This window comes from Mesocricetus auratus, unplaced genomic scaffold (genome assembly GCF_017639785.1).
Source record: "Mesocricetus auratus isolate SY011 unplaced genomic scaffold, BCM_Maur_2.0 Super-Scaffold_100008, whole genome shotgun sequence".
In the NCBI taxonomy this organism is placed as follows: Eukaryota; Metazoa; Chordata; class Mammalia; order Rodentia; family Cricetidae; genus Mesocricetus; species Mesocricetus auratus.
In genome coordinates, this window is record NW_024429192.1 from 5,842,559 (window position 1) to 5,858,675 (window position 16,117).

A 16,117-nucleotide genomic window follows, 5' to 3' on the forward strand; every position below is an offset into this window, starting at 1 on the left:
GAAAAGAGGGGCTGGAGAGATGGCTCAGCAGTTAAGGGCACTGACTGCTCTTCCAGAGGACCTGGGGTCAAATCCCAGCACGCATATGTAACAACACTGTACCTCCAAGATCTGACACTCACACAAATGAACTTGCAGGCAAAACACTAATGTGTATAAAATAAAAGTAAATAATAATTTTTTTAAAAGAAGGAAAAGACGACTAAGTTTGGATATCAAACCTGTCAAAGACAGCACATTAACACGTACGTGGAACTGAAGTCTGCCCAGTTGTTGGGGGTTGTAGAGGGCTCGGAAGAGGTCCCTGGCAGGGGAGCAGGGGTCTCACGCAGAGCCGGTTTGGGGGCAGGGGCAGATGTGAGGCCGGTCACTGGTTTGGCTGGAGTGGGAACCTCATCCTCTGGAATCTTCTCTGCATAGTTTGCAGGGAACCATCCCGTCTTCCCTTTTAACTCCCCGCCAAGCCATCCTGGCTCTCCAGTGTGGCTTTCATCCACCTGTGGGGAGTCACAGCGTTTCAATGAGAAGCCATCAAGCCCTGAACACACCAAACATTCCACCACAACAAAGCCACAAGCCTCTGCCCGTGACTGACACACAGCATAGACGGGTCTTCCTTTACGTCTCGGTGTCTACAAAAGTGGCAAGCATGTTCTTACTTTGCCCCTTCTCCCTGCATCCCTGAGTTCCTAATGACTGCTGAGGTAAAGTGCCTCGGGTCCTTGGACACTCTGAATTGTGAACCCATCTGACAGGCTTTATCACTCAGGAAGTCACGCACTCATGAAAAACAATTTGACTCGGGTTGATTATTTCAAGCAAACAGTACAAGCAACATAAAGGTTAGCATTCTTAAAAATTCCGCTAACTGAGCTCTTTTCCTTTCTTTAGCACAAGGACAAGGAGGATAAAAACAAACGACAGCTGTGGCTGGTTCTGCTGGGCAGCAAAGCTGATCCACGGGTTTAGCTGCTCCACAGCTCCATGGACGGGGAATGGAGGCGCTGGTTTCATTGACAGCTGTCGTCAGTTCCGGCGAGACTGTCATTTCCCTTCGTACAAACTAAACTTTAAGACAGCACAAAGAATAGAGCCTTTTGTTTGTAAATTTCAGGGGGTTCATCTACCATGCCAAATGCTTGTGCTGAACCTCAGTTCTGCCCAAAGGGCCCTCCCACACCCCACAGCTGCCTCACTAGCTTCTGAGCAGTGGGGATAGCTCTGCAGGACACGCTGACTCCATACCATGTTCTCATAGCTGGACTTTGGTCCTGCTACCTAGTTGATGTAGTTCACTCAAAACAAACTACGATTCTCTGCTCTGGGGTCCTGTCTGGGACCCTGGTCCTTGCCAGGCCGTTTCCTACAGGGGCCCATTTGATATCTGATTACTGTTTGCCTGGAATTCTCACTGCTGCAAACGCCGACTGCTCTATCTCACCGTGACGCAGGATCTACTGTCACCGTCTATTTAACAAGCCTTGGGAGGTTATAAGGAAAGAGATCAGAAGTTCAGAGGCAGCATCTGACCCTAAGGAAAGGTCTATGCCAGAACCAACTGAGAAACCACACCCTGTCTGCCACCCTCAAGGACAGAGACCACACTGCACCTCTCAAGCATCTAAAGAAGCTGGAGGCGGGACCCTGAGCTCAGGTTCATCTTCATCACCAAGAACTCCCCTCTCCATGGCAATGATTATTCAGCATGGACTTCACTTTCAAATGGGGAAACTCAACTACCCTCAACAACAGCGCATAGCCTCAGGACCGTGAACTTACTCTCACGGGATCTCCTTATTTTAACGACTACAGTTAAGGTCCAGAGGAGGCAACAAGAATTCATTCTTTTTTTTTTGGTTTTATGAGACCGGGTTTCTCTGTATTGTTTTGGAGGCTGTCGGTCCAGCCCAGCCTTGAACTCACAGAGATCCGCCTGCCTCTGCCTCCCGAGTGCTGGGATTAAAGGCGTGTGCCACCACCGCCCGGCTCCGGAATTCATTCTTAATACTTAGCCACTTGGAACAAAACACAAGGGTCAACATGAAAGAGAGATATTTCTTCCTGGATTTGGAAAACTTTGCCCAAAATGCCAGTCCAATTTTAGAAAAATGTGAGACTACGACAGACCAAGAGGTTACGTGCATAAACTTTGTAACCATGGCCAACTCACCCAGTGGTGGCTTCTTCGAAGGATTCTCCTTCTATTTAATGAACAAGTTTAATCTTAATATAATTTCTCTAACCAGGTCTATCCTATTAATCTGTTTCTTTGAGAGTAACTGACAGAGCATCATGGGATTGAAACACAGGCCCCAGATTCTACTTACATTTCTGGGACTTGGGCTCAGGGTCAGTCTACAGCACTAACTATTCACTGCATACCGCACCGGCTGGACTTGCAGCCAGATGAGCACAGTGGTCAGTTTGGATTTGAATCTCTATGCTACCCCCTCCGTCCGCTCCCCAATCTTCTTCATCCTGCTATTCCCACCCCTGATTCAACCTTTCCACCACCATCATCCCCACACTCCCCAAGCAATACTTTCATATCACCCATGTTCTACTAGCCCCTTCCCTCAAGGCACCCTTCCCGGATTCTGCAGTTACTCCAAGTTAGATAGACAAAGCTGAAGGTTCCAAGCTAGGGCCCACACGCAGCACCCGGGCTCCTGTGCCTGGGGTGCCTTACTCAACGCAATTTCCCCAGGTTCTACCTGTTTAACTATGATCTTCCTGACTCCACTGCCCATATGTCCCACACCGTCACTATCCATTCATCAGCTGACGGACACCTAGGATCATTCCATGGCTCTCATGAACAGTACAGCAATGAACATGGATGACCTTAGCATCTCTGCAGAGCAGGACAGAATATGTACATATATGTCCAAGAATGATATAGCTGATCATACAGTCAGTCCAGGGATAGATATAGTTGATCATACAGTCAGTCCTGTGCATATGTGCCCAGGAATGCTACAGGTGGACCACACAGTCAATACTGTGCATATATGTCCAGGAATGCTACAGGTGGACCATACAGTCAATACTGTGCATATGTGTCCAGGAATGCTACAGCTGAACTATACAGTCAATACTGTGCATATGTGCCCAGGAATGGTATAGCTGAGCTATACAGAGGCTCTATTTCTAGCTTTATTGTTATTATTATTTTATTTTAAATTTTGTGCATGGGTATCTTGCCTACTAGTATAAGGATATCAAATGTTTCTTCTTTTTTTCAATATAATTTATTTAAATTTATTTTATGTGCATTGGTATGAAGTTGTCAGGTCCCCTGGAAATGTAGTTACAGACAGTTATGACCTGGCAGGTGGGTGCTGGGAACTGAACCTGGGTCCTCTGGAAGAGCAGTTAGTGCTCTTAACCACTGAGCCATCTCTCCAGCCAGTCAAAAGTCTTTTTGAAGGCAAGAATTCTTCCTTTAGCACAACTAAGCAAGCCTGCCGTGATAGCACACGAGAGGCTGTAGATAACATGCAAATGCATGAGCCCAGTCCCAGTAAAACTTTATTTGAAGCACAGAATTTGTCAGATCCAGCCCATGCCTGTAACTGGATGTTTATACCAGTCTCCTAGTGATGTTCAGACCAGCTGTGAAGTTAGCTGAGCTCAGGTGTTAGATTTTGGAAATCTAAAGAAAATGGAAGAAAATGCTTTTTATATTGTTTTTCCTTCACAAGCAGAAAAAGAGTGCAGATTCTTGCTACTGAGGAATGAGGGCCTGAGTGTGGATCCCCAGAAGCCATATAAAAGCCAGGAGCGGTGGTGCATGCCTCCAGTCCCCGAGCTGGGGAGGAGACGGGCAAGGGCAGTTTCAGCACAGGGTGACTAGGTAGCTGGTAACCGTGAAAGAAGCCCTTGGACTTTGGATTGTTTTCTAGAAACGACTTAGGATTAGTTCTGACAGGCAAAGGGTTGGGGCTAGATCACAGTTGCTGAAACTCAGTCCCAAACGAAGGGACCGCAGAGAATTCTGAAATGTGTGTTTGGTTGAACGCTGCCAGAACGTCTAGGGGCTAAGCAAGGGAGAGTGATTCAAAGGGGGGGAGGAAGGAAAGAAAATAGAAAGACAGAAAGAAGGAAGGAAAGACAGAGCGAGAATGTATTTATGTATCTAAGAGTGCTGGGTGTGAGCCGGGCGCTGGTGGTGCACGCCTTTAATCCCAGCACTGGGGTGGGGGTGGGTGCAGTGGGATCTCTGTGAGTTCAAGGCCAGCCTGTTCTACGGAGTGAGTTCCAGGACAGCCTCCAAACCAATACAGAGGAACTCTGTCTGGAAAAACAAAACAACAAAAAAGTGCTGGGTGTGTGGAGGGGTGCACCGCAGGGGTGGGGTGAAGAGGACATGTGAAAGTTAGAGGACAGCGTGTGGAGCTGATTCTCTCGTTCCACATTCCCAGGAAGGAACAGGTCAGGGTCAGACTTGCATGGCAAGCTCCTTTCCACACTAACCACCCTGCCTGCCAGCACACTCGCTCTTTGGAAATCCCTCGAGAAATTCCGACACACCTGATGCTACTCCCATCTTGGCACCAGCATCCAATGTTCAGCTGGTATTCGTTCCTCAGATAAATTTTAACAAAAACAGTAGCGAGTAAAATTCTTCACACGCACGCACGCACGCACGCACCAAGCATGGCGACCTCCATCAGAACAGAGACCTTTTCTGATGAGCAGCCTCAGCTGGAGGAGCCCCAAGCACATCACTCACACGGGTCCCTTTCCTCTCTGGGTTGCTGGGCTATTGGACAGTCACAGGGAACCACATCACAGACTGGGTTCATCTGTTTCTCATGCCTTTTCCAAGAAAGGGTTTAAATGTTCGAATGGCAGCCATCATCTTGTATTTCTTTATACAATCAAACCTTCGGAATATGACAACACACAAGATGGCACATCAAATTATTAGCAATGAAAAAGCAGTTTAGGAGCAAACTGGTCTCAAAGCAAAGAAATTCTAAGAACAAGGTACTTTTAAGAACCCTCCACCACCATCACCAACCTGACGACTAAAGCGTAAGCCTACTGCTTTTCAGAGAAGTCTTGAGAAATCTGAGAAACTGATGGTCAAGATGCTGACTAAAACAAAAGTGAGCCCTGGATTATGCAATGGCAAGAGACTGACAAGTTATATGTCAGTCTCTTATTTTCATGCTCATGTTTCTCAGGAGGCGGAGGCAGCTATACAGCCTGAGCCCCCGAGACCCATGAGACCCTGTGACGAGGAAGTGAGGAAGGAAATGATCGTTATTCTAATCTTCTCTTTTAAAACGTTTCAAATGTTTAATTGTACGTCTAATCTAGCTGGCACTCCTGGTGTTAGGTGCGACCCTGGCAAGCAGGGAGCCTGCAGACTGGGTCCAGCAAACAGAAGCCAGCACACAAACCCTCACAGTTTACACGTTTCCTTAAAGCACAACCCTACAGTATGGATCCCGACATGTTTTTATTGCCACGACATCCAAAGACCCGCTCACTTACACAGAATGAAAGCGACTTAAAGAACGAGACACGAGCGAGGGGCAGACTTCCTGACGGGAGGCACTTACCCTTTCCCTTTTAACCTCCACCAGGAAAGCAAAGGGTTAAAAGCAAGGCAAAAGATGTTTAATGAAATGCCGAACATCTAAACTCTATTCATTCAATCAAAGTAGGGTTAGCTAGCCAACTCCAGGAAAAAGAATCAGAGTCAGTGTTGGTGCTGCAGGGACGGCAGGCTCCCCCCACTAAGGCAATAGTTTCTAGGTAAAATACAGATCACTGTTTAATACCCTAGTATGATGAACACGCATGTCTCAAGTCTTAACTTTGGGGTACTTGTAAGTGAGTCAGGAAATCCAAGCTGCTGTTTAGAAGATAGCTTAGATCAACCAAGGTGCTTTACTCTTAAAGTTAGTTCTTACAATGTTACAAGTCTAAGACAGTGTTGGGTTGTTAATATATGCAAAGAGCATAAACTGCAACAAAGCAAAACTGAACACTTTGTTAACTGTCTAAACAGTAAAGCAGACACTCTGTATTTGATTGACCACTTAAACAGTAACTTTCTAAACCGTAATGCAGACACTCTGTATTTGATTGATCACTTAAACAGTAACTTTCTAAACAGTAATGCAGACACTCTGTATTTGATTGACCACTTAAATAGTAACTTTCTAAACAGTAAAGCAGACACTCTGTATTTGACTGATTACTTTGCAGAGGCTGTGAAGGAGTCTGCATTTGTGACTACTCCTTATAGGCTCTGCGTAGCATGCATAGTTGAGCCTTACACACCATCAGGCAGTTATAGGATTGACAATATGCTAAGTGTGCAATCCAAACATTGCTTGGTTTAAAGTGCTGTAAGACACACTTTTGAAACAAGACTCCCACTCTGATCGCAAGGCAGGAGTGCTGAGCTTCTGCCCTGAAGACCCCAACCCTGTACCCCGGATTTCACGCTGGTTGGAGATGTCCCCATTGTGCAACAAGTGCAAAAGGAGCAGAGATGTTGACCTCTGCTGCCACCTTTCTTACCATGACGACATCTCCTGGCTGGATGGTGATTTCATCGTGACTTCTGGATTCAAAGGGATACAACGCCCGGTAATACACCACTTTTACATTCTCCTGGGCAGAGATTGTAAGCGGACCTTTCTCTGTTCAGGAAGAGGAGGGGCACGTTACAGGAATCACTGACATTATAGAGTAAATACTCCCGCCTATTCAAGGAATTCTGGAAACACACACTGAATGCTAACGGGGAACAGAATCTGACAGGGGCAGCTAAGAACACCGAGAGTTCATCAGCGAACAAGTCCCCAGAACTGTGTGTGGTGGGCGAGGCAGCTGGGAGAACCTCTCCCCTCTCTCTCTCTCTCTCCCCCGCCTCTCTCTGCATCTCGGCCTGGGCCCAGCAATGCACATCTGTAAGTCATCCCAGGCTGTGCTCCCACCCGGGGCGTTGCTAGGGGAGACAGATGGCAGATCAGATTGCTGGAGAGAGAGCTTTCTTGCAGGGGAAGAGGAAGAGGGACACAGCTATCCACAGAAACAGGTAAACGCTGGTCTTTGGGGGCACTTAACAAGATCACATAACCCCAGTGCTGACTTTACACAATGCCCTGATGACTCTGGGGAACTCAGTCTTATTCCGCACTCCTGGGTAACCGGTAAACCCCAGGGTGAACACAAATGAAAATAATTTAGATTTTAAATCAAATGAAAACAAAAATTGAGATATGTTCAGGCCTGGCACACTCTTGGATTTTGGTTAGCAGTTAATTACAGCTCTCTGATGTTTTCTACACACTAGCTACAAGTAACTGGACACCCATAGAGGCTGAAAAGCAGTTGTGTAGCCTCCATCTGTGTGAGATGCAAAGATGCCCAGTGACACAAAGGAAAGTCAGTTCATACTGGGGGGCCGGGGAGGTGGAGGAACTCCACTGGCCCCTGGGGTTAAAGGAAGGTGCGTTCCGCTTCAGACCACAGAAAGCCCACCAGAAGGGAAGTGTACTCTTGATCCCCTACATGCCCAGTCCAGGTCCTTCCTCCAACTCCAGTATCTCAGGCAGGGGCGGCTCCTGACCCAGCGCCACACCCACCCACCGTGTGGTCAGGCAACAAGCAAATGGTCTAGGAGATGGTGCCAAGGTATTTGTTGCTTTCTGGATGCGGTCAAGGATTTTGAAAATATATTTTAGTTTGTACCTGATATTATCTATGAGATAGCCTTTATTTTATTTATTTTTATATGTATTTATTATGTATACTGTGTTCTGCCTGCATGTCTGCCTGCAGGGCAGAAGGGGGCACCAGATCTCATTATGGATGGTTGTGAGCTACCATGTGGTTGCTGGGAATTGAACTCAGGACCTTGGGAAGAGCAGCCACAGCTCTTAACTGCTGAGCCATCTCTCCAGCCCCTGAGATAGCTTTCATTAATTAACTTTCCCTAAACAAGTTTAGGCTAGTCTTTTACTTATTTATTTATTCATTAATTCATTTTAAAGAGGAAAATTGTATTGAAAGAGCAAAAAGCCGGGCGTTGGTGGCGCACGCCTTTAATCCCAGCACTCGGGAGGCAGAGGCAGGCGGATCTCTGTGAGTTCGAGGCCATCCTGGTCTACAAAGCGAGTTCCAGGACAGCCTCCAAAACAATACAGGGAAACCCTGTCTTGAAATACCAAAAAAGAGCAAAAAAACCAGACTCACACTTTCAAATAGCAGAAAACCCAGTGCAGACAAAAAAGTTGACACAACTTAGCAATTTCAGGGGAAAATAACAAACTAGAGAAACAGTAAGCGATTTTTGCAAAATGGGTCAAGTTCAGCACTTGTAAGGGACATACTAATAGGGTTTGATAATGGAATTCATGCCACTTGGATCAGGTGTGTAGCGGGTTCCTGGATGTTAGTTTAGTGAGGCTACTTGACCACACCTGGGAGTAAAGAGCTACAGTATCCCAAGAATAGACATCTCATGGATATTAATGCAAACAAGCCGGGAGTGGTGGCGCCTCCTTTAAACCCAGCACTCAGGAGGCAGAGGCAGGCGGACCTCTGAGAGTCTGAGGCCAGCATGGTCTACAGAGCGAGCACCTGTCTCAAAAGCACGGCACTCAAGATGGATCACGATTAGACACGGGCGTCGCTCAGGGCTCTGGGAGAGATGGCACTGTACGCTACGTGCACCATCTTTGGAGGTGACTCTGACAGGGCCTGCCCAGTGCATCCCACAGAGCCCCAGCCCCTCCTTTACCTGTGGCAGACCAGGGTGCCTGGACAGCTGGCTTCGCTGGGTCTTGGTGTGGCTGGAAAAGCCGACCCAGCTTGTCCTGCACGTCCGGCTTGGCCCTCTCTTCGCTCTCCTTCTTTCTGACGCTGTCCTCTCTTTTCAGCTTGTCCTCCTCGTGGGGCTTCCGGGGCCTCGCATGCTCCTCCTGTGGCGCATGCTCTGGCCACTGTTTGTCCCTTTCCTGAACTCGTCTGCCAACAAAGATGCTTGGTCACAGCACAGAAGCAATCCTGACTCAACAGTCCTGCCCCCCGCTTGTCATCAAAAAGCCCCCCTTAGTCAGAGAGTTGCTAAGCATCAAGGGGGCGCTGCTCTTCACACAGATAGCGGCCTCTGACTGAGCAAAATGGAATCACACGATTTAAAAAAAGAACACAAAGAAATTTGAATTTGTGATGTCTTTCATAAAGGGGCTATAAGACCAAGAAAGAAGTACATTGCAATCTGACTACAAAAACCAAGACCCCAGACGAGCCGCAGAACACAGCCAGACATAAACTTCATGGAAATAGAAAACATCCGTCATACTGCAGATAGACACGGCCTAGGTGAGTGCATCACTATGAGATTCTTCCAGCTCCCTCCAGGCAGGAGGCACCACATGGACAGGCTTGGACAAGCATGCACGCTGTTTCCAAGCCTGAGGGTGAAACAGAGATTAACTGTCATCTGGGGCTGGCAAGAGGCTCACTGGTTAAGAGCTCCGCTGTTCTTGCAGAGGACTTGGGTGTGGTTCCCAGCAGTCTCGTGGCGGCTACAACTACCTGAGACTTCAGAGTCACAGGCTCCAATGCCCTCTCCTGGCCTCTGAGAGTACTGCACGTACACAGTGCACACCGATACATTCAGGCAAAAAACGCAATACACATAAAATGTCTTTTAAAAAGCATGGAAAGGCCTGGTGTGGTGGTGCACACCCTTAATCCCAGCACTCTGGAGGCAGAAGCAGGTGAGTTTCTGTGAATTTGAGGCCAGTGAGTTCCATGACAGCCAGCGGTGGCGAATCCTCGCCTTTTGTGCTCAGGTTTAATTTGCAGTTGTGAAAAGAAGAAAGGGAGGGGCCTGAGAGACCCGATCCTAGCCTGGCTGGAGGAGCTGTGCAGCTGCAGGCTCAGGGGCTTGGCTTTCAAATGTGCACTTTGACTCACTGTTATTAGGGCTGTGAACTGGAGCCCATTCTGGTCATTGGGATGCAAATGAGCAACCAAGTGTCAAGTTCCCTGTCTATGTCCACTATGTCCACAGGAGAGCACGGAGAACTAACGAAAACCTTACACACGCAAAGATTCATGTACACACACACACACACACACACACACACACACACACGCACGCACGCACGCACACACGCATACACACGGTGACTGTTTGGAGTCTCCAGAGACGGTGGGTCCGCAGCCCCCGGAGAGACTCACCTCTGAGCCTCTTCCTTCTGCTTCTCTAACTCCAGGCTCTTCCGCTCCTGCTCTTTCTGTCTCAGCCGCTCTGCCTCGATGGACTTGTGCTTCTGCAGCTGCTGCTTGCTGTGTGTGTCTCTTAGCTCCTAGGAGGGACAGCACAGTTTATGGAAGACCTGAGCAGGTGCACACGAGCTGTTGGTCACCATGCGACCGCTCACAGCGCAAAGCCCCGGATGCTGGCGGATGACTTTTCAGGGTGGACAAACGTTCCCTTAGAAATTGAAATCACTACATTTCGACATGACCGATTACCAGTCATTGTCCCAGATTACATCCCAGCAGGCCACAACACACTATGTCACTTACCTTCGGGGCTGGGGATTGAACCTGGGACTTGCACACACTATGCAAGTGGTTTACTACTGAGCCACACCCCCCACCCTTCCCTCACTCCCACCCCAGGATCTGTTTGTAAAGGACTTTGCTTGTGAGGGCAGCAGGGGAGCCGCACTAGGGAAGACTCAACAGTACCGGAGAGCAACTAGTTTAATGATAACGGTGATTTACAGATAAAACTATAGTTATTATGATAACTAATCCATATCAAACTGCCCTAGCTTTGAAAATACCCTCGACACTTCCCACATAACCACTGTTAAAAACTCTTTAATCCCCGGGCCCTTGGGAGGCAGAGGCAGGTGGCTCTTTCCAGGCCAGCCTGGTCTATAGAGTTCCAGGATAGTCAGAGCCACACAGAGAAACCCTGTCTTGAAAAACCAAAACCAGCACCAAAGAAACAAATAAAAAAACCAAAACCCTCAGCTCTTTCTTACCATAGACTGAATGATTTGTGAGCGCGTTGCTATGTGACCTCCCCCCCCAACACCCTGCGGGGGGCTATTCCTCTTCTAATCACATCTATTGGAGAGCCTCTATCCTTACAAAATCCACGTGTGAAGCTGCCACCTACCCCACACCAAACCAGCAGCTTCTTTCAAAGTGAACAATTACAATTTGATAGTGATCTCTTGGGATCTGATATCCTCATGCAATAGCAACCCCAAGGAATGACCACAATTTCCCGCCAGCCTAGGGAAAACCAAACAAATGGTGTGATGGAGCACTCGAGATGAGAAGTACTTAAAATAGGAAAAGCCATGTCAGGCGGGGGCGTGGTTAGGTGGCACCACATCTGCCAAGCATACACAAAGCCCCTGGGCTCCGTCACCCCCGAGAGGGAGGTAACAGTGAGACAGGGACAGGTGGAAAGGGGCCCTGGGAGGGGTGGGGGGTGGAGAACCGGGCAGGACAGGCGTGGAGAGCTTGGCTGGATGCAGCTTGGGCTATCTCTCAAGGCAGCAGCCCAAGGCATATGGCTGTTGGGATAAGGATACTTGGGGCAGGGGCTTAGCTAAGCAGGGGACAGAGGCATCAGAGAATGGTCACTGGGAAGTAACAATGGAGCCCCACTCTAAGTGAAGTTGTGATGGAAGAGAGTCAACTCTCAGGGGGAAAAAGAATTCCATTTCTCTTTACTTTCCTGACTGGAATACCATGGGGTGTTGCCACCTCAGAGCATTAAGTCAAAACCTCAGCCCCACTGGCATCCACAGTAATCTGTAATGAAAACCGATGACCCCTCATAACACGAATGGATAAGCTGGTCACTGACTTAGAGCTGGTATTTCTAAGACAAGCAGAAGAGGTCAAGCCGTCTAAGCACTCTTGGCTAAAGTTAAATGTCACCACATCTGTGGGAGTGACACTAAGGCAATCTCTAGTGTCCCAAGGAAGGACCAGGATCCAAAGTCAGGACACATAGTCAGAGACTGTCTACTCAATCACTGGTCTAAAGCAGAGACCTTGTCAGAAAGATTTACATTATATTCTATTTCAAAATGTGATCATCAGCAGTCTCCTCATTTTCTGCCATGCTACGAGAAGAAGGGAAAAATTAGTCTGATGTTCAGGAAATTGACTGCATTATCTTATTTATTTGCAGTGTATGCACATAAGGTTAGGAAGACATGTGGGTATGAGTGTGTGTGTGTTTGAGTGTGTGCGTGTGTATGAGTGAGTGTGTGTGTGTGGGGGCACACGGAGACCAGAGTCTTTCCTTGGGTGTCAGTCCTATAGAGCTGACCACCTTGGTTTTTAAATAATCTTACTTGATGTGCATGCCTTTAGCCTGCATGTATGTCTGCACATTATGTACATACATGCCTGGTGCCCAATGGAGGCCAGGAGAGAGCAAGGGATCCCCTGGAACTGGGGTTAGAAAGGGTTTTGAGACATCTTGCGAGAGGCAGTTCCTCTGGAAGAGCAGTGACTATTAAGCACTTAGCCGGCTCTCTATCCCCGTCTATCCTGTGTGTTAAGACAGTGCTGTCTCTCACTGAAGATGGCTGAGCAGTGGTCTCACTGAGCTTTCCATGTGGGTGCCGGGGACTGAGCTCGGGTCTTTGGGCTTGTGTGTCTTCCTGCTTACGTAGTAAGCGCTTTACTGAGTCATCTTTTCATTCCCTAGTCATGCACTCTAAAAATAATAGCTCTTTCCGGAAATGGTGGCACATGTCTTCAATCCTAGCATTCAGAAGGCAGAGGCAGGCAGATCTCTGTGAGTTCAAAGCCAGCTTGGTCTACAGAGCGAGTTCCAGGACAGCCAGGGACATACAGAGAAACCCTGTCTCGAAAAACCAAACAATAATCAATTCTTACTTCATTAAACCTTATGAGGAAAACATTCAAAATATTTAACAACAGGTATTGTGAAACCAGGATGGACACTGGCCATGATGTCCCAATGTATCTGACAGACACTGTGCACAAATTAAGACATTTCATTGTCCCAAGGAATCATCCACATCTCCCTTCTCTATAGAACTCAAGGAATCAGGTTGAGGTTGGAAGTCAGTTAATGAGCAAACCAGTCCAGAAAGACAGAAACAGCTAGAGAAGCGTTAGCAAGTGGCACAAAATTTAGAAGCAACAAGTAGTGGTTTAGAGAACCAACAGGAAACAACCACACCAGTGAGACAGTTTGAATAACCAAGTTCAGGGCATCAGCCACGCCATAAACTCAGAATCGCATTTCTTTTTAAAGACAACTGCATCACAGTTCAGGCTGGACTAAGAACTATCAAAAGCAGGTTGCAGCCTCCAGTGCCCCTAAGGGAACAGAGCTTATAGGAGCCATAAAGTAACAGATGTCAAAGCAGGTTAACCGGAGGCTTGTGCGGCTCACGATCCAGACTGGAAAACGGTAGAGTTTCTACGATCCACTTCATGCAAGTCAAACGCCGCTGAGACACACAACCCACCGGAAGGAAGCTGAGGTGAGCCGAGCAGGCTAGGCTTGACAGTCTGATCATTTTCCCATTTGGAGTTGAAGTTTCAGATGGTATGAACCACTAAAGTAGAGCACTCCTAATTCTAAGGCAGCGGCTCCCAACCATTCCAGCACTGCTGTGGTGATCTCCGACCATAACATTTTTTTCGTTGCTACTTCATAACTGTAATTTCGCTACTGTTAGGAATCGTAATGTAGACATCTGATATGCAGATGGTCTTAGGAGGCCTCTGTGAAAGGGTCATTCAACCTCAGGGTCAAGACCCACAGGCTGAGAACCAGTGTTCTAATATACACAGTACCTAGCCAGACTACGCACTAAGAAGTAGTGACTGGCCTTCCTTTCTCACCATGACGAAGCCGGGGAGGAACACCAGGAACTTTTAACTCACAGGGCGGGAGTCTGGCTCTCTCACTCTCAACACTCCAGGAGACTAGAGTCAATGCACTCATTTCCAAGTGCCCTTTTCATCCTTGCAGGGGAAAATTAGGGCAGCAAACATGGAATTGAGTTGCTAATTTATCAGTTTTTCCTGAAGCGACCCTCAAAATCTCTTATAAAATGTATGCGCCCCGCCAGGCGGTGGTGGTGTAGGCCTTTAATCCCAGCACTCGGGAGGCAGAGGCAGGCGGATCTCTGTGAGTTCGAGGCCAGGCTGGACTGATAGCCTCCAAAACAATATAGAGAAACCCTGTCTCATAAACCCCCCCTCAAAAAAAAGTATGCGCCCCTTAACACACTTCTCCACTTCAAAGTGAAAAAGAAATTACAAGGCATCACCAGGCAGTATCTTACTTGTAGCTTTTTTTTCAAACTAACTTCTTTCTAAAACTAGTCACTACAATTGCACATCTTGTGGTTAAACACCTATGATATTGTTGAGTGTGTAACTTCATTGGTTTTTCTTAAATTAGTTTGATCCAAGGGTATGAAGTGCTTTACAGTTGACAATTAATATCTTCTAATCTGGTATAAGCCCCACACCATGGTGTTGAGGACTGAAGCCAGGCCCTTGTGCATCCTATAAAAGCATCCTACCACATGGTTGCATTTCTAGGACTGGGGGTGGGTGGAGGCAGGGTCTCATGTGGCCTCAAATTCACTATGTACTTGGGTATGATCTTGGATTCCCAGATGGTGGGAGCATGCCACCCCACCTGGTTTCTACTCCACTTAATGAACAAGAAATCATTAAATAGGAATTCCAGAACCACTAGTTAGAGTTTACCACAAATAACTGTATGACAGTTATAGAATTACAAAACATATAGGATATGAATAAAAATTATGAGATTAAGAAAATTACTACAGGATAAATGACTGTCTATACTGGCTGGGCTAGCCCTGAACTCCTGGTACGTGCCCTCTACCATCAAATTGATGAGCATCTGAGAAACAGGCACATGCCAATACTTATGGCTGAAAATAGTTTTTTTTTTGGTTATTGCTGTTTGTTTTTGAGACAGGGTCTATGTAGCCCTACCTGGCACCCAACTCTGAGATCCCTCTGCTTCTGCCTCCTACATTCTACAATTAAAGGTGTGTGACAACATGCATGCCTAAAATGGTATTTTATGAAAGTACCATGAGCAGAATTCTAAAGATAAAGGGCTATGCATCTTAACAGAGTCCTCGAAAAAGCCCTGGCCCTGTGAAGGCTGTCAAATTGCATGCATATTTGGGGTGCATGGGGGGGCACTCTTCCGACAGAGAAGGCTCAACACCTTTATCAGTCTCTGATCAAAAACAGATTATAAACCATAATTTAAAAATTGGCAAAGGTTTACCTTGTATTAAAAATAAAATAAAAATTAACTTGCTTTTACTTTTCTTCCCTAGGCCCAAATGAATTCTTTTCTCTGAATAATTAAGATTTCTGAGTCATAAAACATCTTTGGACATCCTATGGCATGCAGCCAAAGTAATTCAAAAGCAGAATGTTTTACAAATTGAATATCCATGAAGACTATTTTTCCATTGGCAGAAACGGCTCAGTTTCGAGTTCACAGAAGAAGGTTGTTCTAAGGCCGTGCCAAGGGGCACAGAGTCACTGGTCACTGTGACAGCTTCTCCTTTACTAGGTCTTACTGTTACTTAAATAACAATTGTACAGGGTTCTTCTCCATAGAGATGATTTTGCACAAATGCCCGTATTGGAGAAAAGTGAGCTGGCAACAGAGGCTGAGAGACCAGAACCCAATCTAGATATCTAACTTTTCAGAATTATTTTGCTTTTTATTTGTGCCTTAAGCTGTCCTTTAGAGACAAGAGGCAAAAACATACTTTTGACTACTAACTGGATATTCCTGAACTTGACACCACAAAACTAAACAGTTGTATTACTATTAAGTTAATCTCATAGGAGACTAATCTGGGCAGCAAGGTGCGAAATTCCAGGAACTTGTTTTATTTGCACTTTTAACATCTGTCTATCTACTCCATCCATCCATCCATCTGTCTCTGCACTGTCTGTCTGTCATGAATATGTATATGGTGGTCAGAGGATACTTTTGGGAGTTGGTTTTCTGCTCCTATCACGTGGGTTCCAGGGACTGCTTTCT

At 46.8% G+C, this 16,117-nt stretch overlaps 1 protein-coding gene across 6 annotated transcripts in view; it reads right to left on the reverse strand.

Moving 5' to 3' along the window:
- The window catches only part of Itsn1 (intersectin 1), a 174,814-nt gene that overhangs the window by 58,973 nt on the left and 99,724 nt on the right, over positions 1-16,117 (reverse strand). For 4 of the 6 annotated variants that reach the window (XR_005878825.1, XM_040750475.1, XM_040750477.1 and 1 more), the window contains exons 17-21: positions 10,222-10,349; positions 8,771-8,997; positions 6,544-6,665; positions 5,574-5,588; positions 250-497 (exon numbers count right to left, since the gene is read on the reverse strand). Coding sequence is in view for 5 of the 6 variants with exons in the window: in XM_040750475.1 (XP_040606409.1) it covers positions 250-497; positions 5,574-5,588; positions 6,544-6,665; positions 8,771-8,997; positions 10,222-10,349 (740 nt within the window). In the remaining variant the exon portion in view is untranslated. The remainder of the gene's footprint in view (positions 1-249; positions 498-5,573; positions 5,589-6,543; positions 6,666-8,770; positions 8,998-10,221; positions 10,350-16,117) is intronic. The other 2 variants (XM_040750476.1, XM_040750479.1) reach the window with 1 other exon arrangement.